We start from the raw sequence: 27,669 nt of genomic DNA on the forward strand, positions 1-27,669 counted from the left end.
GACGTGGGGCACAGGTGTCTCACTCCTGGGCAGTAGGGCATGACGCTTTAACCCACACCCTCTGACCACGGGCCCAGTCAGTGAGGGCTTCTCCAGCTCAGACAGCTGAGGAATGGGAGCCTTCCAGCACTGTCTCGGTTGTTGCTGATAGGAGCTTTTAGAATGGGATGTGGTAATCATATTCATCTTTTTTATTTTTATGGTTCAGTGAGTTTATTGTATTTTTTTCCATTACCTGCGTCGTCCTTATACTCTCCCCCTCGCCCTGCCCCACAGTCACCACACTGTTGCCCATGTCCATGAGTCTATTCATATTTTCTTGTGCTGATAAAATTATTTCAGAGCCAGGCACTTGCTTTACGCAAGCTTGATGAACGACAGAATTTCACAATTTCTGTAGCTTACTGAGTTTCTAGCTATATTTGTTCATTTATTTCTTATAATTTTAGTTTTTGTAGAAGCCAAGAAATAAAACAATTTCTAAAAGCCTCTTTACTGTCAAAATATTTCTTACTGAAGTGGCAACTTTGGTGATTCACAGAAGCTCCTGGGGGCTTCAGGTGCGCCTGCCAACAACTTGCACTGCCCTGGCTGGGGACAGCGAGCTGCCTCAGTGCTGGGGAAGGGTCTGCAAATGAGTCACCACCCAGCGTTTCCCCTCTTGCTTAATCTTCAGGGAAACGAGGAATTCAACCTCTCCAATAACAATGATTTTTGTTGATACCTAGATACTGCCTCTCAGCTCTCTAAAGTGGTTTTACTTCTAAATACATTCTTAAAAGGCACCTCAAATTTCATCTTTGAAAGTATATAGAAAAATCAACAAAACCAGCACTCCTCTAACCAAATTCCCTCATCCTTCCTCACTTCTAGCTTGCCTGTCTTGGGCTGGGGGCTAGGGATGGTTGTGATATCCAAGTCCCGGTCAACCATGTTATGGCCAAGAGATATGGCCAAGAGAGGACTAGTCATTTATACCTAAAATGTGAACTGGAAGGATACCCCAAACATTTTCATTACCTTACGTCCCTGTATTGCTGCGTAACATATTGCCCAGAACTCAGTGGCTTTAAAACATTTGTTTCTGTGGGTTAGGATCTGGCAAGTTTTAGCCAAGTGTCTCTACCTCAAAGTCTTTTGCAGGTCTGCAATTAAGGTTTTGCATGTGCTTCCAAGCTCAGTGGTTGTCTGCAGGTTGTTGTACTGAGGGCCTCTCCATAGTGTGGTACTCACATGGCACCTTGCTGCCCCAGAGTGAGGGTACTGAGGTGACCCAACGGGGCACAGAAACCACAGCCTTTCTGTGACCCAATCTTAGAAGTGACATCCTGTCATGTTTGCCATCTATTAGAATGAAGTCCACCCTAAAGACAAGAGGATTACAAGTGTGTGACTAGCAGGTAGGGATCATTGGGGTACCTTTAAAAGTTGTTTTTCAGATAACTATTTTTTGTGTCATAGTTAAATCCTTTAATATTCTGCTGGAATGGGCACTTACCAGAATGCTTTACTGGAACAAAGAGCAGATCCTAGTAACCTCACATGCTCTTGATGGATGTTTCATAATAAAGTTGCTGACGGTGAGGCCCTAACCCTCAAAACTCACTCCTTTTGTTATCTAACCTGAAGAGGACTTACAGTAAGGTCCACTAATTTCCCAGTGATCGTGCTTTCCTCTATATTGAATAAATCCAAAGCTACCAATGCAGTATCTTAGGGGCATAACTTCTGCGAACACAGCTCAAATTGTAGGCAGCTGATGTACAATATGTAATACAGTCCAGTTGGGCCAATTGGAGGACAAGGCTTGTTATTGTGTTAAAATAGGCAAAAGGTAGATCTGAATTACGGACATGAGAGAAGATTGTGATAAAAGTGAACTTGGGAAGATGTAAAATCAAGTCGATCACCTTTCTTTATAAGGGATGCTGTAGTGGGTAACAGAAGAGGGTACTAATGTAAACTTAGTTAAACCTTTTAAAACACTTAACATGATCTCAAGTTTTCTGGCTTTTAAAGTGGGATATTTCTGATTTCACAAGGGCTGGGTATGGATTAATATTTGTGCAAAGAGTTAAGAAAAATGCATATCATACGTTTAGTTTTTAAATTGCAACTTTTAAAAACAAGATACCTGTTGACAAAAATTCTTCCTCAGTAGGGCTGAAAGCACATATATTATCTTTATATAGTTCTGAAGACTAAGGAGCTATGTTACCAATGCCTTGTTAGCTCCAAAGACACCAAATTGGTGGGCAAAATACAAAGCTTCTTTGGTGTTAAAAGACCTGATATTGGGAGCAAATAAAAGTTATCAATAAATCACCAATTTTCTGTGCTACAGTAGTCTGAAAGTAAATCACTTCCCTCGTAAGGTCAAAATGTAACTCCACAGGCTTCAAAAATAAAAGAATGGCCCTGGCTGACGTGGCTCAGTTGGCTGGAGAATTGTTCCATAGGCTGAAAGGTTGTGGGTTCAATTCCCGGTCAGGGTACATACCCAGGGCATGTCCGAGAAGGCAATGTTTTTCTCTCTCTCTGTAAAAGCAATGAAAAACTGTCCTTGTGTGGGGATTTAAAAAAAAGCGGGGGCAGGGGGGAGCAGTAATGAAATCTTTTTGTTACCCAGCCATTTCTGGGATAACTAAATGTTTCCCTATGGACACTCAGGGCAGATGAAAAGTTAAAAGGGGGTTGTAACTCCACCCCGCGTTGCTGGTTCTTTTGAGATAGCAATCAGCTTTCTGAGGACAGCACTTAAGTTTTTCCAAAACCCTCTATGTCCATACATTTAACACAAAGCTAGACTGGCCAGTCTGGTGAACATATTGGTTTGACTAAGTCCTGATTTATTATTTTTAGGCTTGTTTTTAAAACAGGTTCCATTACAGTCAACACTGTAATATGAATACACTAAGTATGTCTTAAGTATGGCACAATGAAAACAAATGAACTAGAACAGTTCATGTAGTTCAGGGATGGGGAAGGACTTTCTAGGAGTAACACTAAACAATACCACAAATATAAATGAAAAGCAGACTAGAAAAGAATGTGATCGAAAGACAAAAATGCATTGCCCAGTTGTTAACTAGTCACCAAATAGGGAAGCATGCAAAAATCTGGGTAACATGGGTAAATCACCAAAAATACAAATGGGCAGTAAGACCCATGAAAGAAGTTTCTGGCTTCACTAGGGACCCAAAATGAAAATTGCTACAAGACATTCCCTTTTTTGGGCAAACTGGCTATTAGGGAAAAAATGAGCAAGATTACAACAGGCCCATTCCAACACTCTTGGTCACAGCAGAGCAGACCAACTCTTCTCCACGTTGTTAGGCAACATTAAAAGCCTTAAAATGTGCCTACTCTGCTCAGCCATTCCATCTCTAAGAATTTATCTTAAGCAGTGAATCAGACAAGTGTATGAAACATGTGTACACATGTTCACTATGCCAGTGCCTTAGCCAGAGCTCACACATCTTAGGCATTTTGCACACGCAGTGATTGTAACCTGAGAGGGGAGAAAAAAAACCACACCAAAAATATTCTGGGACAAATGCTGCCAGATGTACGGAATAACAATTCTCAATTTTCCAAAATGTACTGTTAATCCACCCCAACCCCAAGTTAAGGATAGAAGAAATGCTACAAACCCCACAGGATTGCATGCATACAGGTTGTACTTTCACTGTATATTTAAGTTCAAAAAAACAGAGCAAACCAATCCTTCTACTCTGAAGCTTGGTTCAGACTAAATTGGGCAGTAAGTGAACAGAAATCTGGTAACACGTAGGTTATTAAATTGTTTATTGTATTGCATTTACAAAGAAAACAGACAATGCATCCAGTAGAAAGAATAAAAATGTATTCAGAGTTTTATTTTTAACTGACAGCAAATAGAAATCCTTTAGTGAGGTCATGGCAATTTGACAGTATTATGATTAAATCCAATAAAGGTACATGGGGTACATGGAAGATCAAATTCTACAGCTGCTTCTTTCTACAGCTTCTAGTTCATCTGGCTCCTTAAATGATGGGGAAAGCCCTTATTTCATGTGAAACAGTTCCAAAACGAAGTTACAGGTTCTCCTACTAAAAGTTCTTTTCATGTCCATTGTTAAATGGGGCCTTCCATTTGTGTTTTGGTTACTTCACCTTAATATCATCCCCAGAATTCCTGTTATTCCACAATTGTGATTTTACAGTGTAGGAAAGAATTTAGTTCTAGCCTGCTATTGCTTTGGGGGCGGGGGGAGGGGGCGGGGTGTGTGTGTGTGTCGCTGAAAACCCAAAGTGGACTAGAATTGCTGAAGGATTTTCCCTGCCGTTGTCCGATGCAATCTTTTTATTCTCTTTATTCTTGATAGATGCATAGATAGCCTCACTTAAAATTCTTTCTATAGAAACATATCTGATTTCAGGACTACCCAATCAAGGATCTGATGAATGGCTGGCCACAGTTACTCAGGGTAATGCGTTTGAGTTTAATGGATTGCATAATTGTATCACTTTTTCCTTTGCCACCGTTGGTAGATAAATGACAGAACCTACATTCTAATTCCTGTATAGAAAGTTGGCTACACCAAAGTCTCATTGGTAGCTTTGCAGGAGAGCTTCACGGGGCACCTCCTTGGCCTTCTGTGATTCAGAGCCCTGTAGCCGCCCCTGGAGAACGCTGTATTTCCCAAGGCCCACTTGGCCCCAGCTGAGCAAGCGGCTGCGACCTCTGTCATGCCCCTTCTGCTTTTCAATCTGACCCAAGGAATCTGTAGTCTAGGGGAAGTCTGAGAGAGACTCATTCTAAGATAAAGATCATAAAGACTTTTCTCATTAAAAAAAGAAAAGAAAAAGCCTCAAGTACATCTCAATTATTTCAAAGTTGCAGTTAAAAACTTACATTATACAAGGAAATAGCAGCAGAGAATGGCTAATCTTAAACCAACCAACCCAAAACCTAAAAACGAATACGCCCCTCCCACCCCCCTGAAATAATGGAAGAAAAAAGTGCCATCCCATCCCTCCCCCTTGATTCTTTTATCCTGGGATTTCACTTAGGATCAGAAGCCTCAGAAAACCCAAAAGGCAAAGCAACAGAGGGAAACTGCTTCAAAGCTAAATTTTGTACAAGACAAAGTAAAAGCTGTAAACAAAAGTTTGGGGACTGCTTGGGAAAAAAATACGAACTCCAGGACATTTTCTCCTTAGATGGGAAATCTCTGAGGTCCAGATCTCCTTTCTAGAGTCAGCTGGAATTCTTCAGTTTGGGGCAATAAACACAAGTGAAATGAGTCGAGTGCCTGCCAGGGATTAACACACACACACACAAAAACCCCAAAGAGCCAATCAAAATAACTCACTGTTAGGGTAACAGGAGACACATGGGAAAGGACTGTTTGCAGAATATCTGAGGTTCTGAAGAAATTACTAGTCAATGGTTTTGTTTCAGTTTCCATAAAAAATCAGACTGAAGTTCCAAGGCTCTTAGAGTTATTAAAGGATGAAAAAAACATGAGTGTTTTGAACAGTGACAAAATGGTACCCAAATTTGGTGTTTATACAGCTCATTTAAAAGACAGTAGCTTAAAAAGTCGCAGGAAAAAAATGTGAACATAGAGAACAGCAACAATCCAGGAAGATGATGCAGCCCGGATATAGCACGTTTAATGTCTCTGCTGTACAGAGAAGTAACCCCTTCCCCCTTCTCATCCTTATGCTGGCAGCAGGATATGCACTAGAAAATTAGACTCTTAGAGTCAGTGAATTAAAGGATGAGCTCATACATCCTCAAAGCTCTTTTTAAAAAGGCTGCTTATAATTTAAAGGATGTCCTAATGGAAAGACAAGGGTACAGGGCGAGAGGCTGTTCCACATTTTAGTCCACTGTCTTTGGCAAAGCCCAATCAGGGCCAAAGTCACCTAGGATGCCCAATGGCTGTGGGGGAATCTCCACAGGGTCAAGTAAGCAAACCCAAATGAACATGCTGGATTAAAAAACAGAAACAAAAAACCCCTAGAAACCCTTGAGGGAAGAGCTTCACCCTGAAAAGGGAAGAGGGAAATGCTTGGAGGGGTGGGGCGAAGGGCTGAAGGGCCAGCCCGTGATCTCTGCTGCAGTCCTGGGCTGGGGCTTAGGAGTTGAGCCAAGGGTGGCGGAGACATTCGGCGGCAGTGGCTCTTTTCTCTGGGATCAGCTCCAACATGGGCAGTAAGAAATCCGTGAAGCCAGCTGCCTCTTCCTGAGACCACTCATACTTCTCCACTAGAACCTCAAAAAGGCCCCAGGGTTTCAGCTTCGTGATGTGTTTCAGGTCACCTACAGTAAAAACAGCACAAGAGAAACTGACCACCACAGACAAGTGACAACACTTTTTGGAAATCTAGGAACCAATCCAGGTGCTCTATAAGAACAAAATTTTGCCATCAGAATCTAACCCTTCATTTACAAGGCACCTCTCTTCCTACTGCATTCCCTGGAAATAGGTGCCTTCATTTTTCATGAGGGCCTAAAAATTTAAGAAAATTTGTTCACGTCACCATGCCAGGATTTTAGCCCAGGTCAAATTGGGTAGGGCTGTCAGGAATTAGGTATTTACTAAAATGAATATTCTGGAACATCAATCTATTTTTCCCTTCTTTGATGTAACAATTTTTTTAAAAGATTAAAGTCAAATCAGTGGCTTATTAAGGAAAATGCTGCTTTAAAATTTTTCTTATACAACACTTCTTTCAAGCCTCGTCTGTGGGCAGCAAGTGCCTCTTCGATTTCCCACTCGGTACAGGTGCACCATTAATCTGATTTTGCACACAAGCAGGAACTCTTACGAAGCACTTCATCGTTTTCCTGCCTAAAAGAGGAACATTAAGAAATATTTCTGAGTATGCTTGCTGTCAGTATTGAGAAAAATGATTTTTCTCAGCAATAGTGTACAAGTTGTGAGGAAAAAGGGAACCACGGCAAAAAGGAAAGTCCAGTTTTCTAGTCCCTCGTAAGTCAGGTTTTCACATTTCAGCTTTTAAACTTTATCTGAAATGCAGAAGAAAACATATTTAAATATGCCAACATATATTATCGAGTTGAAAATTTGAAGTGAGAGTTTTATCTTTGTTTCCTTCACTAATTAAGTGATAACAAACTTATGAAACTACAATATATAAAGTTAATTCACATGACTGATATGATTAAGTGACTGTGTTACGGGTCAGTGGGCTACAAGATGAGTGATACAGTCCTGCTCTTAAGCTTAAACCAAAATACTCGCATGCTCTTTGATAGAGGCAGTTCTTAGGCCAAAGACTTGCAAAAATTTGTCCATTTCCCAGAAGTGCTATATAGGGGTAATCAACCAACTATGTGCCTGGTACTAATACACATAGTAACTAATTTAATATGACATAAACCTTATTATTATCCCCATTTAGAAATCAGAAAACTGAGGTTGTATCAATGGCTACAAAACTAGTGGAGCAGCTGAAATTTGAACCTCATGGTCTGGCTCCAGCTTCTGCTCTTGACTATACTACTTCAGCTCTCTGCTAAGTAGACCATCCTTTTGTAGGTGCTGGGAACATGTACCCAGCTGTACTTACCTCTTAATTTTTAAACACTTTTGCTCTCTTAATGTCTCTCTCTCTCTCTCTCTCTCTCTCTCTCTCTCTCTCTCACACACACACACACACACACACACTCTCTCTCTCTCACTCTCTTTTACCTTTTTTGGTGAAAAACTCCTTGGAGTATTTTCCTGCCACAATGAGCTTGCGAGGCACCTTCCCCAGAAGTTCTATGATCAATGCAATGTGATCTGTATGTTTCAAATATTTCAAGAGGGGGGGAAAAAGACATACATAACAGGAGTAACAAATACAGTTCTAGACATTGGCAGAAAGAGTAGCATGCACACCTCTTTATAAAGCATTTCAGGCTTGCTTTCTGTCCTAAGTGGGAAGAAGAGGACTCAATACATCTAATGGACAATCCAGAAAACCATAAAAAATTAGGTGCTCACTCCAGTGGCATTTGAGCAATAAGTAAAAACAGCCTTGGTGTGAATGCTCTGCTTCCTGAAGTTGTATCCCTGGGGCACAGGTGAAAACTCATGTTACCAGTACTACTTCCATGACTGAGTAAGTCCTGCGAGTATTTCCCCCTGAGGGCAAAGAATCTCGGAATTCTGCCCATTTGCTCTGTAACGTGTGCAGTGGGGTCTAAAACAGAAGGGTAAGAAGAACAGGATCAAGGACAGGCTGTAAAAGAGGTTTTTCTAGGAACAGATTTTCAAGGCCAGCTGTTTAAAAGTAACTGCAAATAAAACCAAGGCCACTCAAGGGCAGACTGGGAAGACCAAGAATTATTTCAGGTGGCTGGTCATATGATAGCAGCTGGCATGTCCCTTCTGGAGTTTAGAGGCTTATCTACGTTTTTATTTCTATTTTGTCTATATACCTAAGTTCAGGCGGGATTTTTGGGAAAGGTGAAAAAAAAAATGTACCAATGTGCTTTTAGACATTCTAGAACTATAATTTATAAAAATGTTCATTATGACTAAAGCACTAACATACGATTATATGAATTTTCATAATCTCCCTGCACAATAGCCAAAGATATATACACCATTTTAAAGATGAGAAAATGGAACTTCAAGGAGAATGAATGGCCTTCCTGAAACTACCAGGCTAGTTAGAGCTAGAATGTGAATGGAAACCCACCTCTTACCTAGTAGAGTGGTGTGTATGTGTTTTTAAAAAATAAATCACACTTTTTAAGTAAAACCAAGCACTAACATTGTAGGCCACGGAAATGTCCAAGTCATGCAGTGCCTGGTAACTGTCAGAGCATAAACAGGGACTGTGAACACTGACAGGGACATGTGCGGTTTGTCATCAGGAAGTGAGCCTGGGACCAGCCAGCATCCACACTTACAGGCAGGTGACAGAAACGAGGATATGGAGAGGGTTTAAAAGTAATTGTTCCCAGCCGCAAGAACTTTTTAAATGAATTTAATCCTGTAGTTATATATTCATCAATGTAAAAAAAAAATTCACAAAGTTCTAATAATGTATCTTCTAGGGGAATAATATGCTAGACAGCAATATAGCTGGGAATTTTTGAAGGTTTCAGGTCTTATCTGTTTCTTATGTAAGAACTTACTGGTGTCTTTTTAAAAGCGCTTTACTATGTGAATTCCCTATAACCTCTGGGAAGTTTTAATTGAACTTACGGCTTGGTAACAAGTACTTCGCTGCTATGAAATTTATGCAAATTTTAGGCAGAACTTACAAATAAGTATCTTTGTATAAATTCATTGGGAGACTATGGTTTATCTTACTGTAAACTTCCAAGTGAAATATTTGTTCTTTTAATATTTTTCCTATACCAAGGAATTATTTTTCCCTTGAAATTGTTATTCACACTTAATTCCAACAACCTATAAATTAATCATGAGATTAATTTGCTTATCAATTAATCACTGGATTGATTTGATAGGCAAAATGATTACCAAGTATTGATCCAAAGACCCAGGGCTGTGGAACGTCAACAATAACAGCGTATATATTACAGAGGCCCCAGTCCTATTGTGATTTGCAACAAACTGCATGTACTAATCAGGGGTAATAAGGGGTTGCTTTTTTTTTTTTTTTTTTTTTGCGCTCTTATGGACCAAATTATAGTTTGAGGTTTCATTTAAAGACTGTTAGTATTGACTGGTACAGGAAGGAAAAATTAGGATCTAAATATCTAGGGTAGATGATTCCCCCTTGTCCCTTACTTGAGACTTTTTTATACATTTCAATTTTCAGGTTTGGTAGCATAGGGTCCTACGCAGTATAATTCTAGCCACTATATCTGTTCTGGACCACACACTATTTATAGAGTCTAGGGAAGTAAATAGAAAAAAAATTAATTTCCTTTCCAAAGAGATATAGTAGGGCATTTCTAAAACAATATAAATCTATAGCCCCAAACATAAAACCCAGAAAAAAAGCAAAAAGAGAACAGGGAAAGTCATATGTATACAAAGGTTCAGCTGTACCCACTCAAATAGGCACTTGGCTACAGGAATTACTTAGCACAGGCTCTATCAACATTGCCTATTAATATCCCAGAGGACCACAGTCTGAGAAATATAGAAAGCATTCTTGTTTCCATTGAGCATAAAACCTGATTTCCCAAAGCATCAAGGAAAGCACAGAAAGCAAAGGACTTATTTTCCTCAATGGGAGGGTACATTGCTACTGTTCTCTCAAAGTAATCCCATTAATCTGAAAACAAAAGCTGCCTAAACTGTACAATAGAAGATAAAATATTTAATAGTTTCTTCATTCACATTATCATCTCTTCTAGTTATTGGGATGCTACCATGATATGAAAAAAGAAAACCATATACTCAGTCGTATGCTTCCACAGCCTCCCAGACAAAGCAACTGACAGCTTGGGTTCTACCCACTGGCTACCACAAAATGTAAATTAATAATTATTTTAAAATACTGTAGTTATTTGTTTTCAGAGAGAGGGGAAGGGAGGGAGAAAGGGAGAGAAACATTAATCGGTTAGTTGCCTCTCTCATGTCTCCAGCGGGGGACTTGGCCTGCAACCCATCTGGTGCTCAATCCACTGAGCCACACCAGCCAGGGCTACAGTATTTTGTTTTAAAATGGAATTCTAAATGTTAGTATCATTTACAAAGAAAAAAAATATGGCTTGAATTTTCATGAAGGGACAAAAGAATGCTAAATGTTACAGAATTTATACAGACGAATTAAGATATGGTCTCTGCATTCAATAGTAGTGTGTTTGTGTATTAAAATTATTGATTTCTAAATAAAGCTGGAGGTATAACTGAGCAACAAGTTGATAAACAGGTAGATTAAAATTGAGTAAATAATGAATCACCACTGATAACTAGGTGTTTTAGAAGAATGCAAATTTTAGTTTAACCAATTGGGGCCTTCTCTTCTCATAAGGTTCTTTAGTATCTATTATAAAATATCTAGTATAAAATATCTAATATAAAACATCTTATATTTCTATGTTTTCTGGGATTTATATATACTTAAATTAGCACACTAAAAAAAGGCTGGGCGGTGGTTCTTCAGTACTAACTATTGATGTTAGTCACATGTTGGAAGTGTAACTATCACACACTAATATCCTCAGTTAAGGGGGCTCACCTTCATCTCGAGTGTACTCTTCCCCCGAATGAGGTTCAAACAAATAGTCACCTGTGGCCAGTTCAAAGGCCTAAGAAAAAGAGGATAGTGTAAGAAAGCATTAAAACAAAACAAAAAGCTTAATTTTATTTGGCTTAACATTAAGTAACCTGCAGATAATAATTAAAAAATATCTAAGGAATTATTCCTAAAGAGCTTTCCTTCTACACTTGTATCTTAATAAAGTGGAGCAGAAAAATAGCAAAAACTCAGTTAAATATCAGTATGTGGATATTCCATGCCCCGTGCCCCCGCCAAACTAGCAATTCAGACCTTGAATTTTCCTTTTGCTCAAAGGGGGCACATCTGGATAAGGTGATTTGAAGTTATTAAATTTTCACGACAATAGCAGGCTTAATTTTCTTACGTTATAATTTTACATGGCTTTCTTATAAATTGAGACTCTATATTCAAAATTAAAACCAAAAAAAAAATCAGTTATTTTTCTACCTATGACTCTTTAGTGTTTGGCAAAAAGTACATTTTAAAGTTTTCCTTGGTTAAGCACCCCTTAAACTATCCCAGGTAGAGAGTTCCCAATTCCTAGTCCTATAGAATATCAGAAAAAAAATCAAATGTAAATGGAGTCAGGAGCCACTCGTGATCGATGCGACCAGCAGGTTAGCACTCACCAACCAGGAAAAGAAAGGCACATGTTTGCCATCACAAGAAAACCTCCTATAAATGGTGTTTAAGAGTATCTGAAAAAGTGATTTCCTGTGGGATAAATGCCAAGCAGTATGAAAAGACAGCATTTGAGTGATGGGACTATATTAATTTTTCATTAATTATAATGGATTAAAAAAACCCAACAGAACAGTTTTAAAAGGACCTTATTGATATACAAGTGCAGTTATAAGTCAAGTGCTAATTGTGGGTTAATTCTAATTAAGTCAATGGCACTAAGTAGTCCAATCTCAAGAGGTGTGGGGTGGATTTATTTGGGGCATATTCTCAATTTAGACCCATGTTTAGGTCTTCGAGGCTTGCTGGTGTCAGGTTCTGCAGTTTCACAATGAGACCCCCTTTCTCAAAACAGTATTACCTGGGCTGTACTACCACCAAGAGCAAGGCCACAAAACCAGAAGTTTTAGGGTTGCCTCTAAAACACCTGGCATTCTATGGCTTCTTGCTAGGCTTAGCTTGTTTTACATTCCAGCAGTTCACTATGAAACTGAGCCACACTGACAGAACACGTAATTGTGCTACCCTCTAATTATCCTGAGATTTATAGTCCCAAGGTACAAAAGAAACAAACGGTGATTCTTATTCATCAAAATTTGTTAATCTCTTCTGACACCAGTACTTTAACTTTTTAAAGTCTTGTAGTGGGACTTCAGTAAAGATACTGAGATTAAAATTCAAAATAATACAGAAAAATTTCTAAAACTTAAATTTTCTAATTTTTTCCACCTAGATACTTACATCAAAAGTTCTCCAAGAGAACTTTATTTTTGAAACCTAAGGTAGTTACTAATAGTTACATTTTTATAAACAAGATAACAGCAAAACCCACACTAAACCAGACGATCACTTTATAATCAAAAACAAGCAGCAGATGCTCCGGATAATAAAACACCAAGTTGAACACCCCTCCTTTAGAGAGGACAAAACTGTGACCAAATGGAAAGGCAAAGCCCATCCCACAATACACAGGGCTCCCAATTCCTGCTCCCATGCCTGCGACCAAAGACCCAGTTCTATATCACTCAGGGTGACAGTGACAGACACAGGCAAAATCAGTTATAAAATCCAGTGTGCTGGCACATTTAGACAATGGGATTACATTGTGCTCAAAAGATACGAGCATTCAAGTCATGAAAAGACATGGAGAAGCCTTAAATGAATATTACAGAAGTGAAAGAAGCTAACCTAAAAGACTACATACTATATGATTTCAAGTATATGACACTTTGGAAAAGGCAAAACTAGAGAGACAGAAAAAGGTAAGTGGAGGCCAGGGACTGAGGGGAGGAAGGGAAAGAGGGATGACTAGGCAGCACAGAGGATATTTAGGGCAGGGAAATATTCTATCTCATACAATAAGATCCCCAGAATATTTAGAAAATTTAAAACATCTATTTTTTATTGATTCTTGATGTCCTTCACAGAACACTGCCTTTATATAGCTGCCTTTCTAAACTCTGTAGTCTCAAATGGTATAGGTAATCTCACAACTTGTCCCTCTACCTCTCAGAAAGGGTCCCAAATCTTTCTATCAATTAATTACAATGGAGGTAGGATCCATCTCTCCAGGCACTTCCAATATTCTAGGATTTATTTTTATTCTCTGAATATGGTCAAATTTAAGGCAACAATTCTACATCTATCAGCGAAATGAGAGAAGCCTAGGGGGGAGGCAGGAAACGGGGCTCCTGTTCTCATGAAATTGTCTCATGTCAAATAAATGCTTTCCTTCCGTGGTCAAGAAAATTCTTGCATGTGAGCTGGTCCAAACAGGTGGCAAGGCTAATACCTCTTTTACCTTTTTTTTTTTTTTTTGCCTCACTTTTTAAGCCTGACATAGTAAAAGCTATGTTAAGTAACAAGCAGGACCTAGTGCCCTCAAACAACCAACTATTAAGAACCACTTATTATCATAATAAATCAGATGCCATCTATAAACTAGCTATATTTTGTAGCTGGTGGTATCTCTCACTTATTTACTCTAACAAATCAAATTCCTCAAATTCAAGGCTTTAAAGTATGGCACGAAATAAGTCAGATTTTATTCCAATATTCTCTCATCTTGTGTATACAATACCAAACCTTTACTTCAAACATCAGCCCACTTTAAAAGTCAATGATATGCCATAACAAAACAATTTATAAATTCATGGCATATTAACAACATGGTTTTAACTCTATTATTTTTAGTGTAGATAGGTAACTAGTTATTAAGAATGAACAAAGCAAAGGGAATCAGACATTGTTGAGTCTAATGGACTAGGGAGCATGAGCCTGTTTGCGTCACCAGGAAGCTACACCTTCACACAGTCCAGGGGACCACAGCATTGCCCCGCCATGGATCATACCCCTGCCTTCCCCACTCCAGTACCAGTTTGTACGGGGGGAGCAAGTGAAAGAGAGCACAGGCACAACACAAGTCAAAATGGTGCTGGGGGAGGTGCTTGACAGCAGAGGCCTGTCAGTCTAACCTGGGAGAGGGATCAGTTGGCGGGGCGGGGGGAGACCCATCAAAAGCCCGAGAAAGTGATTGGTTATTTTGAAAAAGCACCTGTCCATCCCAAGCCTGAGATAATATAACCCAGCTTAACAAAGAAGCCCCACTAGCTCAGTTCACTTACCCCGTTCCCATACCCCGTTCCTGTACACATTCTCTCTGCAGTAACCATGTGGGTCTAGCAGCTGCGTAAGCACAGGCTCAGGTGGGAGCCTGGGTACAGCAGCATAGCTGGAAACAGTGCTAAGCTACCTGGATAGGGATGGAGGCTGCTTGGCAGCCGCCTGAAACAGAAACCCTTGCACACTGGCCTTGCTGAAGACACAGTTGGACTTTTTCCATGGCAGAACGGATGGAAAGGGACACTGGGAACCGAAAGGCAATCTTCTATTTCCACCTGAATAAATGTTGCCACACCACAACTCTCCTGTGTGTGTGTCTGTGAAATGCTTTTCTTGCCATCCCGTGAAAAAGCCCCGCTACCACTGGCAACATTATCTTTGGAATTTCAGGAATATAGGTGTCAAGAAACCTATGACTCAAACAGGTAGAGGTTTGTAACCTGTCCTTTCTCTTTCAAATTCTCCACAGAGTTGACTATGAATACTAAATGTTAAGTAAAATGAGTTTATTTTTTGCTCAGTTCACCCATTTGATGATCCACAAATATTCATTAAGTACTGTCTTACTATAAAGAATTGGTCTTTTTTCCTGTGTTCTGGAGAGAGTCTCTAACTCTTGAAATTTCCAAGTGATAAGAGTGCCCTTTGTTATTCATAGTGGAACCCTGGGCCACACTTAAAATTTATACTTTAAATTTATACTAATGAGGTGACTCATGATGAGCCTGAGTTCTGTGAGTCCTTCTATCAAATTACTGAATCTGAAATGATAGTGGAATCCCCAAATCTGCAACCCGATGGTCAGAAATACAGGTGTCTTGTGAAACTCAGAGCTTCTGGCTGTGCCTGAATTGATGCAGCCTTTGTGGGGAATGATGCCCTTGACTTGTGAAGTCTGCCATCAAAACTGCACTGTAAACACCCACTCGAAATGTGCCAGGGCCTTAACCAGACAATTTGCTATGTAGGACACACATGATTCCTGCCACCATGGCACTGATAACCTAGTGGAACAGAAGGAAGCAAATACATAACAACAAGGAAAGAGCACATTCCATTTCAGTAAACAATATAACATGTTCCAGCATGAGACTATTCATTGGGAATCATTTAGTATCAACTAAATCTAACCCATTTGAGTACTTGCTTGCCAAGGACAAAGCAGTAACTTAGGAATTTATTGACGATTGAGCTTTACCTCTAACGAGGTACAAAGATATCTGAGTAACTGCTGAACTGTACAGGCTGAAACCGTTTCCAGGGGTTTCCCTAATCTGAAAATAAGACTGGAGCTGAAAGGGCAAGGGTACCTGTAACCCAATCAAAAGCAACACCACCTCAGAGCAGTTGTTTTCAACTCACCTCCACATTCCCCCAGTCTCGAAACTGTAGTGAAGAAACATTTGGTTCCTTCACCTAATAGAAATTTGGCAGGAACCAAATGGGAAGCTAGATGTTTACAACTATCTTTTGAATTCAGGCCTCTCCAGATACAGGATTTAGAGTACCAGTGATATGTCACACAAAAAAACTTTTTCACTTTGTTAATTTGCTGCTCTACTGAAATGAACAAACAGCACAAGGTATGTCATTACCAAATAACAAGTGAAGGTCAAGGGGGAAAACATTACCATGCACGCTGTGCTCCAGATGTCAGCGGGAGTACTGTAGCCAGATCCTATCAGAACTTCCAAGGAGCGGTACTGCCGTGTCTGAATATCTTCAGTGAAGTGTTTATGCTGAGTAAATGCAGTAGGAAACAGTATTTAAAATTTATTTACTCTAAAAAGTAACAAGTCACGATTGCTTAATAATGGAGATTAAAGTAAATTCGTTGAAGTTTTCCCTAAACCAAAGTTTTTATTTAGTTTCCTAAGTATCATTTTGATATTAGCGCCAAGCAGTACTTTGCTTTACAGTCTACTCCAAATTATTTTTGCAAACATATGAATCTAAACTTAATATACACAGATTAGAGAGTAACAATTTTTTTAAGATTTAGGTTTCAAGTTTTGAGAACCCTAAAAACAGCACCTATGAAGAATTCTTGAGAGTGACATCAGCATCATGGCAGAGTGGAGCACACCCTTGGTCCTCCCCCTTAATCTACAATGGGTAGGATATTTGTAACTCAGCAAAGATTCCTCTGATCATTAGTATGTGTGAGAGATCCACACATCTGTACATCTTGAGGGTGGGTGGATTGGAATGCAAGGAAAGGCAGAACTGGGGGAACAGGAGGGATGGTGCCTGGATGTCCTGTTCCTCAGTGGCAGCTGAGTCCACAACCCCAGGGAGCAATGGAGAAGGGGCTTGTGACTATGCCCACCACCCCCAGTAAAGGGAAAGGCAGCAGCAACACTGGCACAAGCAACTCTGGCTCCCTTCCCTGGCTGCGGCGGTGCCTGCGGCCCTAGCTCCCCTGCCACCGTGGCAGTGTCAGAGACTGAGACAACCCTGGATGCAGTGGGCACATACTACCCTGGTGACTCTGGTGAAACCCATGGCTTCAGCAATACTGGAAAGCACGCACTAGTGATGTTGGAGGCAAAAGCAGCTACAAAAAGAAACCTCGAAGACACATTATGAAACTCTCTGCAGGAGCTGTGGAGGGTGGGAAATACTAGTAAATATAGCCAGAGTCTGCTCAGGTAAGAGAAACCAAAAATTTGTGCTATAGTACCACCTACTGGAAAACAAAAAGGCCTCTAATCATGAACAGGTTGAATTGTTAAAATTAAAGTTGTACTAAGTAGGAAAAGTGTTCACTACTTCAAATGCACCAGCAGAAGGATCAAGCACCGTGAACAATCATGGTAACACAGTATCACAAACATAAAAATGGCATTTGTCCAGAAACCAAACTAATGTCACATAAGATTGTGATCTAAATGACAGGGAATCCAAAACAGCCATCATGAAGAAACTAAATGAGATGTAAGTAAATTCAGGAAGGCAGTTCAATGAGCTCAAGAATACAATTAATGAACAAAAGGAGTGCTTTACAAAAGATAGTGAAACTAAAAAAGAACCAAACAAAAAGGAGCTCTGGACCTGAAAAACTCAAAGATAAGATAAAGAATACATTGGAAAGAGAGTAGACCAGATAGAAGAGGGAACTAGCAAGCTCAAAGATAAATATCTAGAAATACTTCAGGTGGAAGAGCAGAAAGAACTAAGATTTAAAAAACAATAAAACTCTATGAGAACTATCCAGCTCCACCAAGAAGGGCAACATAAGGATGATGGGTATGTCAAAAGCAGAAGAGAAGGAGGAGGAGACAGAGAGCCTATTTAAAGAAATGACAGAAGAAAACTTTCCAAACCTGGAGAAGCTGGACATACACGAAGGTCACAGAACACCTAATTTTCTCAATGCAAAGAAACATTCTCTAAGATACATTATATTAAACAGTCAAAAGTCTATGGTAAAGAAAGAACTGTACAGGCAGCCAGGGAATAAAGGAAAGTAACTTACAAAAGAACCCTCATCAGCCTGTCATCAGATTTCGCAGCAGAAACTCTACAGGCCAGGAGTAGAATGACATAAAAAAATAGTGAGAGGTAAAAACTGTCAGCCAAGAATAATTTTCAGAGCAAAGTTATCCTTCAGACATGAAGAAGAAAGGCTTTCCCAAACAAAACAAAAGCTGAGGGAGTCATCACTGCAGACTTTCCTAACAAGAAATGCTGAAAAGAGCTCTTCTACTAGAAACAAAATGACAAACATATATAAAACATCAAGTAAGGTGACAGAATCAGAAAAATCGCAACTCTAATACAGAATATGGTACTAAGAACTTAATTACAACATGAAGGTTAAAGGGGGAAAATTCATTAAAAACAACAGCTACTCCAATATGATAATGAACACAAAACCTAACAAGGAATAATCTGTCAGTACTAACTTCTCATATATCAATAATCACCTTAAATGTAAATGGACTGAATTCATCAATCAAAAAGCACAGAGTAGCTTGATGGATTAAAAAAACAAGACGCAACTATATGCTGCTTAGGAGACTCACCTCAGCTAAAAAGATAAACAAAGACTCAAAGCAAAGGGGTGAAAAATGACACTCTAAACAAATGGTATCCAAAAGAAAGAGAGTGCAGCCATACTTATATCAGACAAAATAAATTTCAAGCCACAAAAAGTAACAAGAGACAAAAATGGACATTATGTAATAATAAAGGAGATAACCCATCAAAAAGACAACATTTACAACAAACTTAAGAGCACTAAAATATATAAAGCAATTAACAGACCTAAAAGGGAAAACAGACCAAAACATAATAGTGGTAGGAGACTTTAACACCCCATTTATACCAAAGGATAGAGCATCCAGAGAGCAAGTCAACGAGGAAACACTGGCATTAAATAACACATGAAATCAGATGGATTTAATGGATATATACATAACATTCTATCTGAAAGCAAAAAAATACACGTTCTCAAGTGCACGTGGAACATTTCAAAGACAGACTGTATGTTAGGGCAGAAAACAAGTCTCAATAAATTTAAGACTGACATCATATCCACTGTCCTTTTTGAACACAATGGTATGAAACTAGATATCAACTACCCGAAGAAAGCTGGAAACATCACAAATATGTGATTAAATGACACACTATTCAGCAACTCTGGGGCAGCAAAAGAATCAAAGGAGAAATTGTAAAAACATGGAGACAAATGAAAATATAACATACCAAAATATATGGCATATGTAGCAAAAGCAATAATAAAAGGAAAGTTCACAGCATCACTGGCATCCATTGAAGATACTCTGAGTTTGGTTCCTAATCACATTAAAACAAATTGTAACTTTTTTGCTAGTGGCAGGTCTTGTCTTCAATTTGTAAAAAATGTAACATCTGTGAAGCTCAGTAAGATAAGGTATGCCTACCCCAAGAAACAAAAATCTCAAATAGATACTCTAACCTTAAACCTAAAGGAGGGAAACAGTAAGAATCAGAGCAGAAATAAATCAAATAGAGACTAAAAAGACAACAGAAAGGATGAGTGAAACTAAGAGTAAGTTCTCTGAAAAGAAAACTTTAGCCATGGTCACTTAAAAAAAAAAAAAAAAAAAAAAAGATTAAAGGGGAATCAAGATGGCGGAGGAGTGAGTGGAAGTCACACTGACCTCCTCCCAGGAACAACCTGGAATAACAACTAAATTGTGGAGAAATCACCTGGAACAAACAACTGAACCATAGTGAGAGAGAAGCCTTGTAACTTCAGAGACAGAAGCATTGGCTTTAGCGCAATCCAACTGGTAAGGAGTGAGGAACAGACTTGAGAAGGCGCGCAGGGCGCCCACAGGTGGCAGCACCAGAAGGATATTGAAATGGCCAGTTGGATCCCCGTGAGAAGAGCGGGCTCTAAATAAAAAGCGGGGATCTCTAGCCCACAGCACCAGAAAACAGCCAGCTGCGAAAAGCGACAGAGTTGTTCTCTGCCAGAGACAGGCAGCTGGAGGTGCAAAGAGCCTTTTAAAGGGCCAACACGAAATTTTTATTTGCAGCCATTTACCCCGGTCTCTGGCAAAGGTGGGGCAGAGTAGGCTAGAGACGCCTGAAGTGAGATTGGGGAAGGAGGCTTTGGGGAGAGAACTGAGAGTGTAGCCGGAGGGATCTCAGTGCTGACTTATCCCCCATGAGGCAGCAGCCATCTTGCTCAGGCAGACCAGACCCCTGAGTGGCAGCAACATCAGAGGACCTGATAGCCCCACCCCCAGGTAGGATTCCACCCTGCCCTATGTTGTCTAAGCCACTTGCTGAGTGCCAAGTGGCAGCCACAGACAGCAGATCCCTGGCTAAAGAGGATGCAGAGAGGTCTGGAGACACTTGAGGAGAGACTGGGGACAGAGGCTTTGAAAAGAGAATGGAGACTGTAGTTGGCAGGATCCCAGTGAGGACTCTTCCCCCATATGGCAGCAGTCAGAGAGGACCCAATAACCCTGCCCCTAGGAGGGACTCCACCCTGCCCTGAGCTGTCTAAGGTGGCCTGCTGAGTGCAGAGTGACTAGATTAACAGCTGAAGGAGACAGCCACAAACAGTAAATTCCCAGAAGTCTTGAACAGACTGCCTAAGGTCAGACAGGGCCAACACCTGACATCCTCAGAGGCAGATCCAGAAAGAAAAAAACAGCGGCCTCCTACCACAGAAGTTCATACCACAAAGTCAGGAAATCAAGACAGATCAACTTAAGAAGTAGAAGCAAAAAAGAAGAGTCTCACAAAGAATGGGAAGACAAAGAAATACCCCTCCCCCCACTCAAAGGGAAAGGAGGAATCCCCACAAAGAGAAATAAATGAAACAGAGGCAAGTAAACTATCAGATATTGAGTTCCAAACAATGGCTCTAAGGAAGCTCAGTGAGCTCAGAGAGAATTACAAAACCTACAGGGAAACTATGAGGAACTTACCGCAAACTGTATCAGCATGAAAAAGGACACAGAAGCTATCAATAAGAGGCAAGAAGACATGAAGAATACAATTTCTGAATTAAAGAACACAGTAGAAGGAATCAAGAGCAGGCTCGAGGAAGCACAGGGTCAAATCAGCCAGCTGGAAGGAGAAGGTAGAAAAAAGCTCCCAGAAAGAGCAAGAAAATGAAAAAAGACTCAAAGAGAATAAAGAGGCATTTAGGGAAACGCTGGACAACCTGAAATGTCATCATATCCGTATAATAGGGATACCAGAAGGAGAAGAAGAGGAGCAAGGGATAGAGAACCTGTTTAAAAAAAAAGTAATGATGGAAAACTTCCCTCACCGGAGGAGAGAAATAAGTCACACAAGTCCAGGAAGCACAGAGGGTCCCATTCAAGAGGAACCCAATGAGGCCCACTCCAAGACACATCATCATTAAAATGGCAGATATCAAAGACAAACAGAGAATCCTAAAGGCAGCAAGGGAGAAAGAGGCAGTAACATGTAAGGGAGCCCAGATACGGCTAGCAGCTGACTTCTCAACAGAAACACTGCAAGCCAGAAGGGAATGGCAAGAAATAGTCCAAGTAATGAACAGCAAAGGCCTGCGACCAAGACTGCTCTACCCAGCAAGGCTCTCAATTAAAATGGAAGGCAAAATAAGGAGTTTCCCAGACAAAAGAAGACTAAAAGAATACACTTCCACCAAACCAGCATTGTAAGATATGCTAAAGGGACTGCTTTAAGAAGCTGAAGAAAAAGAGTCTATGAATGCCCAGTTCCTTTCACAGTTGCCAATACTTGATATTACCAATATTTTTTAATACGTATTAATCTGATTGTGACAATGATATTATTTTAATTATTCCTCTATTATTTGTTGAAACTAAACCTGTTTTGTATATTTCTTGCCTATTTCTATTATTTTTAAAAGCTTTAAATGACTTTTTAGTATTCTTTATCCATTTTTTGATTAAAGGTTTATAGAATTTTTTCCCTATAGAAAAAACCAAACCATTAACCCTTTTTTAGATATGCTGTAAATACTTTCCTATTCTATTATTTGTCCTTTAACTTTTTTTATATGTATATTACTATACAGTCATATTGTCAGTATTTTACTTTATAGCTTCTGGGTTTGAATATTTTACTTCAGGGTGAGAAAGTATAATTTTGTATTTTCTTCTGAAACTCCTTAGATCCTACATATTGATTTTTAACTCATCTGAATATTTCTTGTATAATGTGTGAAATAGGGCTCAAAATTTTTTTTATTTCAAGTAACAGTTGTCTATGCACCTTATTTGTTTCAACAAATATTTCAAATAATTGATTTGAAATATCGACTTAATCATATACTATATTGTTAGAGATATACATTTGTCTCTAGAACGCTCATTTTATTTCATTGATCTACTTGATTATTTCTGTGCTGGTGTCATGCTGGTTTAATTGCTGAGACTTTATAACGGTTTTAAATTTTTTAATATTTTATAATTAACTGACATTTAAAAAATAAAATCAATCTGCATTTAAGAAAGAAAGAAAGAAGAGAGAGAGAGAGAGAGAGAGAGAGATGGAACTCTTACCTTTTGCGATAACATGCATGAAATTGGAGAATATTAAGCTAAGTGAAATAAGCCAGTTGATGAAAAGACAAATACCATATGATCTCACCTATAAGTGGACTCTATTCAACAAAATAAAGTAACGAACAGAACAAACCACAGGCATGGAAACATGGAGCAGACTGAAAGTGACCAGAGGGGATGGGGAAAGAGGATAATAGTGGAAAGAAGCAGAAGGGACTAGACAAAGAACATGTATAAATGACCCAAGGAATGGACAACAGAGTGGAAATTGACTGTGGGAGCGGGGAGTGCGGGTGGGATCGGTGGAGGGGGGTAAAAGGGGGAAAAAAGAGACAACTGTAATAGAATAGACATGATTTATAAATAAAAAAACTATAAAAAATAAAGTTATTATTGATAAAAGAGAGAAGATTCAAATAAATAAAATAAAAAATGAAAGCAGTTACAATGAATACTACAGAAATATAAAACCTTGTTAAAAGCTATATGCCACTGAACTAAATAATCTAAAAGAAATGGATGAATTCTTCGATCATACAACCTTCCTAGACTGACGCATGAATAGAAAAATCTGAACAGACCAATCACTAGTATGTAAATTAAGACTAATAAAAAATCTCCCAAAAAGCAAGTCCAGGACAACATGTGACACTAGTGAATTCCATCATACATTCAAAGATTTAATACCTATCCTTCTGAGAACATCTTTTAGTAATCTTGTTGGTGGCAAGATTTAGGCTTCGTAATGAAAATATGAACAAGGCTGTAGAAACTTGAGGGGGAAGAATTAAATCCAAGGAGATTCACAGAAAAAAAAAAAAAGCACAATTTGAAAATTCAGGGACTTCTGGCCAAAAAGGAGGCATAGGTAGATACACATTGCCTCCTCGCACAACCAAAAGGAAACAGGATATTTAAAAACAAAAAACAACCAGAACTGCCAAAAAAAATTGAACTTCATGGAAGTCCTACAACCAAGGAGTTAAAGAAGGAACATTTATCCAGACCTGTAAGAGGGGCAGAGACGGGCATCTGGGGCAGAGAGAATGCGTGGCAAGGTGGTGGGCTGGAGGACTGCGTGGTCCTACATTCACATGCAGATAAACTGGGAGGAACAACGTGGGAGAGACAGACTGCGCAACCCAGGGTTCCAGCTCAGGAAACTAAAGCCTCAAAACCTCTGTGAAAATCTGTAGGGGTTGCGGTGGTGGGAGAAATTCCCAGCATCACAGGAGAGTTCATTGGAGAGATCCACAGGATCCTAGAATGTACATGAACCCACTCACCTGGGAATCAGCATCATACGGGCCCATTTCACTTGTGGGATGATGTCAGGGAAGTGGCTAAAAGTCAGCCGAGAACCGAGTGAGCAGCATTGTTCCCTCTCTGGTCCCTCCCTCACATACAGCACCACAACACAGCCACATCAGTTGCCCGGCCCTAGCAAATACCTAACGCTCGCCCCTTATAATGTAACAGATGTGCCCAGACAAAAAAATATGGCCCAAATGAAAGAGCCAATCAAAACTTCAAAAAAAGGACTAAGTGACAACATGATAGACACAACCTATCATATGCAGAGTTCAAAACACTGGTAATCAGGATGCTCACAGAAATGATTGAGTACGGCTGCAAAATAGAGGAAGAAGTGAAGGCTAAGTAAAGTGAAATAAAGAAAGATATACAGGGAAACAACAGTGAAGGAAAGGAAATGGGGGCTCAAATCAAGGATCTGAAACAGAAGGAAGAAATAAATATTCAACCGGAACAGAATGAAGAAACAAGAAATCAAAAAAACGAGGAGAGGCTTAAGAACCTCCAGGTCAACTTTAAATGTTTCAACATCTGAATCACAGGGGTGCGGGAAGGAGAAGAGGAAGAGCAAGACATTAAAAACTTATTTGAAAAAATAATGAAGGAGAACTTCTGCAATCTGGCAGAGGAAATAGACTTCCAGGAAGTCCAGGAAGCTCAGAAAGAAACTGGAGCTTCTGAGAGAGAGAAGCTCCAAAGATATTGGACCCAAGGAGCAACACACCAAGATACATCATAATTACATTATCCAAGATTAAAGATAAGGAGAGAATCTTAAAAGCAGCAAGAGAAAAGGAGACAGTTACCTACAAAGGAGTTCCCATAAGATTATCAGCTGATTTCTCAAAGAAACTTTACAGGCAAAAGGGGGCTGGGAAGAAGCATTCGAAGTCATGAAAGGCAAGGACCTACATCCAAGATTACTTTATCCAGCAAAGAAATTATTCTACCATTTAGAATGGAAGGGTAGATAAAGTGCTTCCCAGATAAAGTCAAGTTAAAGGAGTTCACCATCACCAAGCCCCTATTATATGGAATGTTAAAGGGACTAATCTAAGAAAAAGAAGATCAAACTATGAACAGTGAAATGGCAACAAACTCACAACTATCAACAACTGAACCAAAAAAACCCTCCAAAACAAAAACAAACAAGAACAGGAACAGAATCACAGAAATGGAGAGCACATGGGGATTATCAGTGGGAATAGGGAGGGGGGAAAAATGTACAGGGAATAACAAGCATAATTGATAGGTACCAAAGAGGGACGGGGAGGTAAAGAACAGCATAGGAAATGGAGAAGCTGAAGAACCTATATGTACGATGACCCATGGACATGAACTTTACGGGGGGAGGCAGGGGAAAAGCATTGCTGGTGGGAGGGGTGGTGCAGGGCAGAAAAAAATGGGACAACTGTAATAGCACAATCAATAAAATACGCTTTAAAAAATTCAATGGCTACATGGGGGAGACAGCAGGAAAAGCCAAAAGCAAATCTGTGGTAGAGGCCTACAGGTTTGTCTGTCTGTTGACAAAAACAGAGATGAAGAGACTTGAGAGAAGGAAACGGTTTTCATAGGAAAACAAGGAATTGCGACAGTTTGAAGTAAAAATAATAGCAGGTGACACATTTAGAAAAAAACATGCTGTTCAAAGGTGTTGTCTTTATTCATGTGCCTCATTAATGCCTTACAAAGATGCTGTAAATAACAATGTCAAGTAAATGACATCATGTATTAGCAAAAATAAAGGTGGACTGGATACGTACTTACATTTCCACTCACTCCTAAAACTCTCTAGTGTTATTTTTTAAAGCCTTAACTGACAAAGACAGAGTGACAAAGAAGAGCAATAAAATTTAAAAGTTGGAAAGCAGAGAGATCTTTGGTGAATGTCTTAGTGGATCCAAGAAAGCTGAGTAATAAGCCACTGGCATAGCTGAAAAGCAATGTGATGTATATCACAGTACACCTCTTTCAAGGCTGAGGATTTGGAAGTATAAAGCATCTCTAGAAGTAGGGATGAGGGTGGGATTCAACACAGGAATACTATTTTTGTTTTTTTCTTAAAGACTTTATTTATTTTTTAGAGAGAGGGGGAAGGGAGGGAGAAAGAAAGGGAGAGAAACATCAATGTGTGGTTGTCTCTCGCATGTCCCCTACTGGGGACCTGGCCTGCAATCCAGGCTGGGAATCAAATTAGTGGCCATTTGGTTGGCAGGCCAGCACTCAATGCACTGAGCCACACCAGCCAGGGCAGAAATACTACTTTAAAATATCTTTTAAAGAAACAGAGTTCCAGAACACAGAGCTTGATGTATTCTAACAGTCCCTTCCCTGGCCTACAGACCATTTGGAGGTTTTCTGTGGAGTGGGTACACCAGGGTCTCTGGAGGATGCTCAGGACAGTTGAAGGGAGAACAGTATTCTGAAAACAGGGAAATGAAGTAACTGCATGCAATTTTATGTTGAATCCTGAATTTTCCTGCTTAACTCAGCTTCCAGAATACTACTCTCTGGGTAGGGTATTTGAGGAAGATTGTAAGTGAGGAAAGATCCAGAGATCCTGACATCTGAGGATGAAATGAAACAGCCTGACAGATGTACAAATTGCCAGTTCTAAGAACAGTCACAGGATCTGAAGTTCAGTAGAGGGAACACAGTCTATAATATTTAATAACTATGTATGGCTCCAGGTGGGAACTAGACTTTATCAGGGTGATTACTTCATAAATCATATAAATGTCCAATCTCTAGGTTGTACATCTAAAACTAATATAATCTTGCATGTTCAAAAAAAACCAACAACCAAAGAATAACAGTCAACAAGACCCACCAGGCAGGGCCTCCAAATGGCTTTCTAGTAACTTCTTGCAACAAGATACCTTGTAGGAATAAAATGTCAAAAATGGAAAAATAATATCCTCTGAGAGATAACCAGGGGAACAAGACCTCTGAAGAGTAAAAACATAAAGGGGAAATGAGAAAAAATAAGACTGATAACAATTTGAGAAATCTCCCAGAAAATAAAACAAAAAGAAAATTATGTAAAATGGGACAGAAAGTTAAGAAGTGAGAGCACCTGCACAGAGGTCTAACATGGGAAAAATGATACTTTAGAACTAAAGAATAGAGATCAAGGAGTAGAGAATTAACAAAAATCAAAAAACGAGAAAAAACCAAAGAACCAGAGTTTCACTACTGAGTACTTAGCATAATGGATGAAAACAGGCCTTGCACAATGGATGAAAAATAACAGTGAGGCACACTGCTATGAAATGGTGATCCTACAAATTTCCATGGGTGAAAGGTTTCACATGAACAAAATCAAGACTCAGAATGGCATTGGTCTTTAGAAGCAACAAGACGGAAACTAAGAGACAATGAAGGGAGAAATGACAACCACTCTGAGGGAAAATGATTTTCAACCTAGAACTCTACAGTCAGCCGACTGACTGTAAAAGCAGAATAAAAACATTATCAGATGTGCAAGGCTCCCCTCTACCTGCCCAATCTCATATACCCTGTATTAGGAAGCTACTGAAATTGTATGTACTCCAAAAAAAACTAAACAAAACCAAAACCAAGAGAGAGCAGAGAGACAGAAAACAGGGACTATAAAGAGAGAGTAAACAATAATCTCCAAGATGATAGTAAAGAAAATCCCAAATGGCAGAAATGCAGCAGGCCTACAGGGAAACCCAAATGATGAAACAGGTTAGAAGACTCCAACTTCCAGGATAGAGCTCTTTAGGAAAAAAGGAGCTGAAAGAGTACCATGGTATTTGCATGTATTAAAGTGTTAAGTATTTACACC

The 27,669-nt window shown here is 39.5% G+C and overlaps 1 protein-coding gene across 1 annotated transcript in view; it reads right to left on the bottom strand.

Annotated features, from left to right (window-relative positions):
* Positions 1-3,844: 3,844 nt before the first annotated feature.
* The window catches only part of SRPK1 (SRSF protein kinase 1), an 81,410-nt gene continuing 57,585 nt past the window's right edge, over positions 3,845-27,669 (bottom strand). Inside the window, 4 exon segments of the mRNA XM_054569274.1 lie at positions 3,845-6,313; positions 7,710-7,802; positions 11,170-11,239; positions 16,146-16,253. Of these exon segments, the coding sequence (XP_054425249.1) occupies positions 6,129-6,313; positions 7,710-7,802; positions 11,170-11,239; positions 16,146-16,253 (456 nt within the window). The 3' untranslated portion in view covers positions 3,845-6,128.

Source organism: Pteronotus mesoamericanus, unplaced genomic scaffold (assembly GCF_021234165.1).
Source record: "Pteronotus mesoamericanus isolate MK-2021 breed Mesoamerican mustached bat unplaced genomic scaffold, CSHL_Meso_final contig_20, whole genome shotgun sequence".
In the NCBI taxonomy this organism is placed as follows: Eukaryota; Metazoa; Chordata; class Mammalia; order Chiroptera; family Mormoopidae; genus Pteronotus; species Pteronotus mesoamericanus.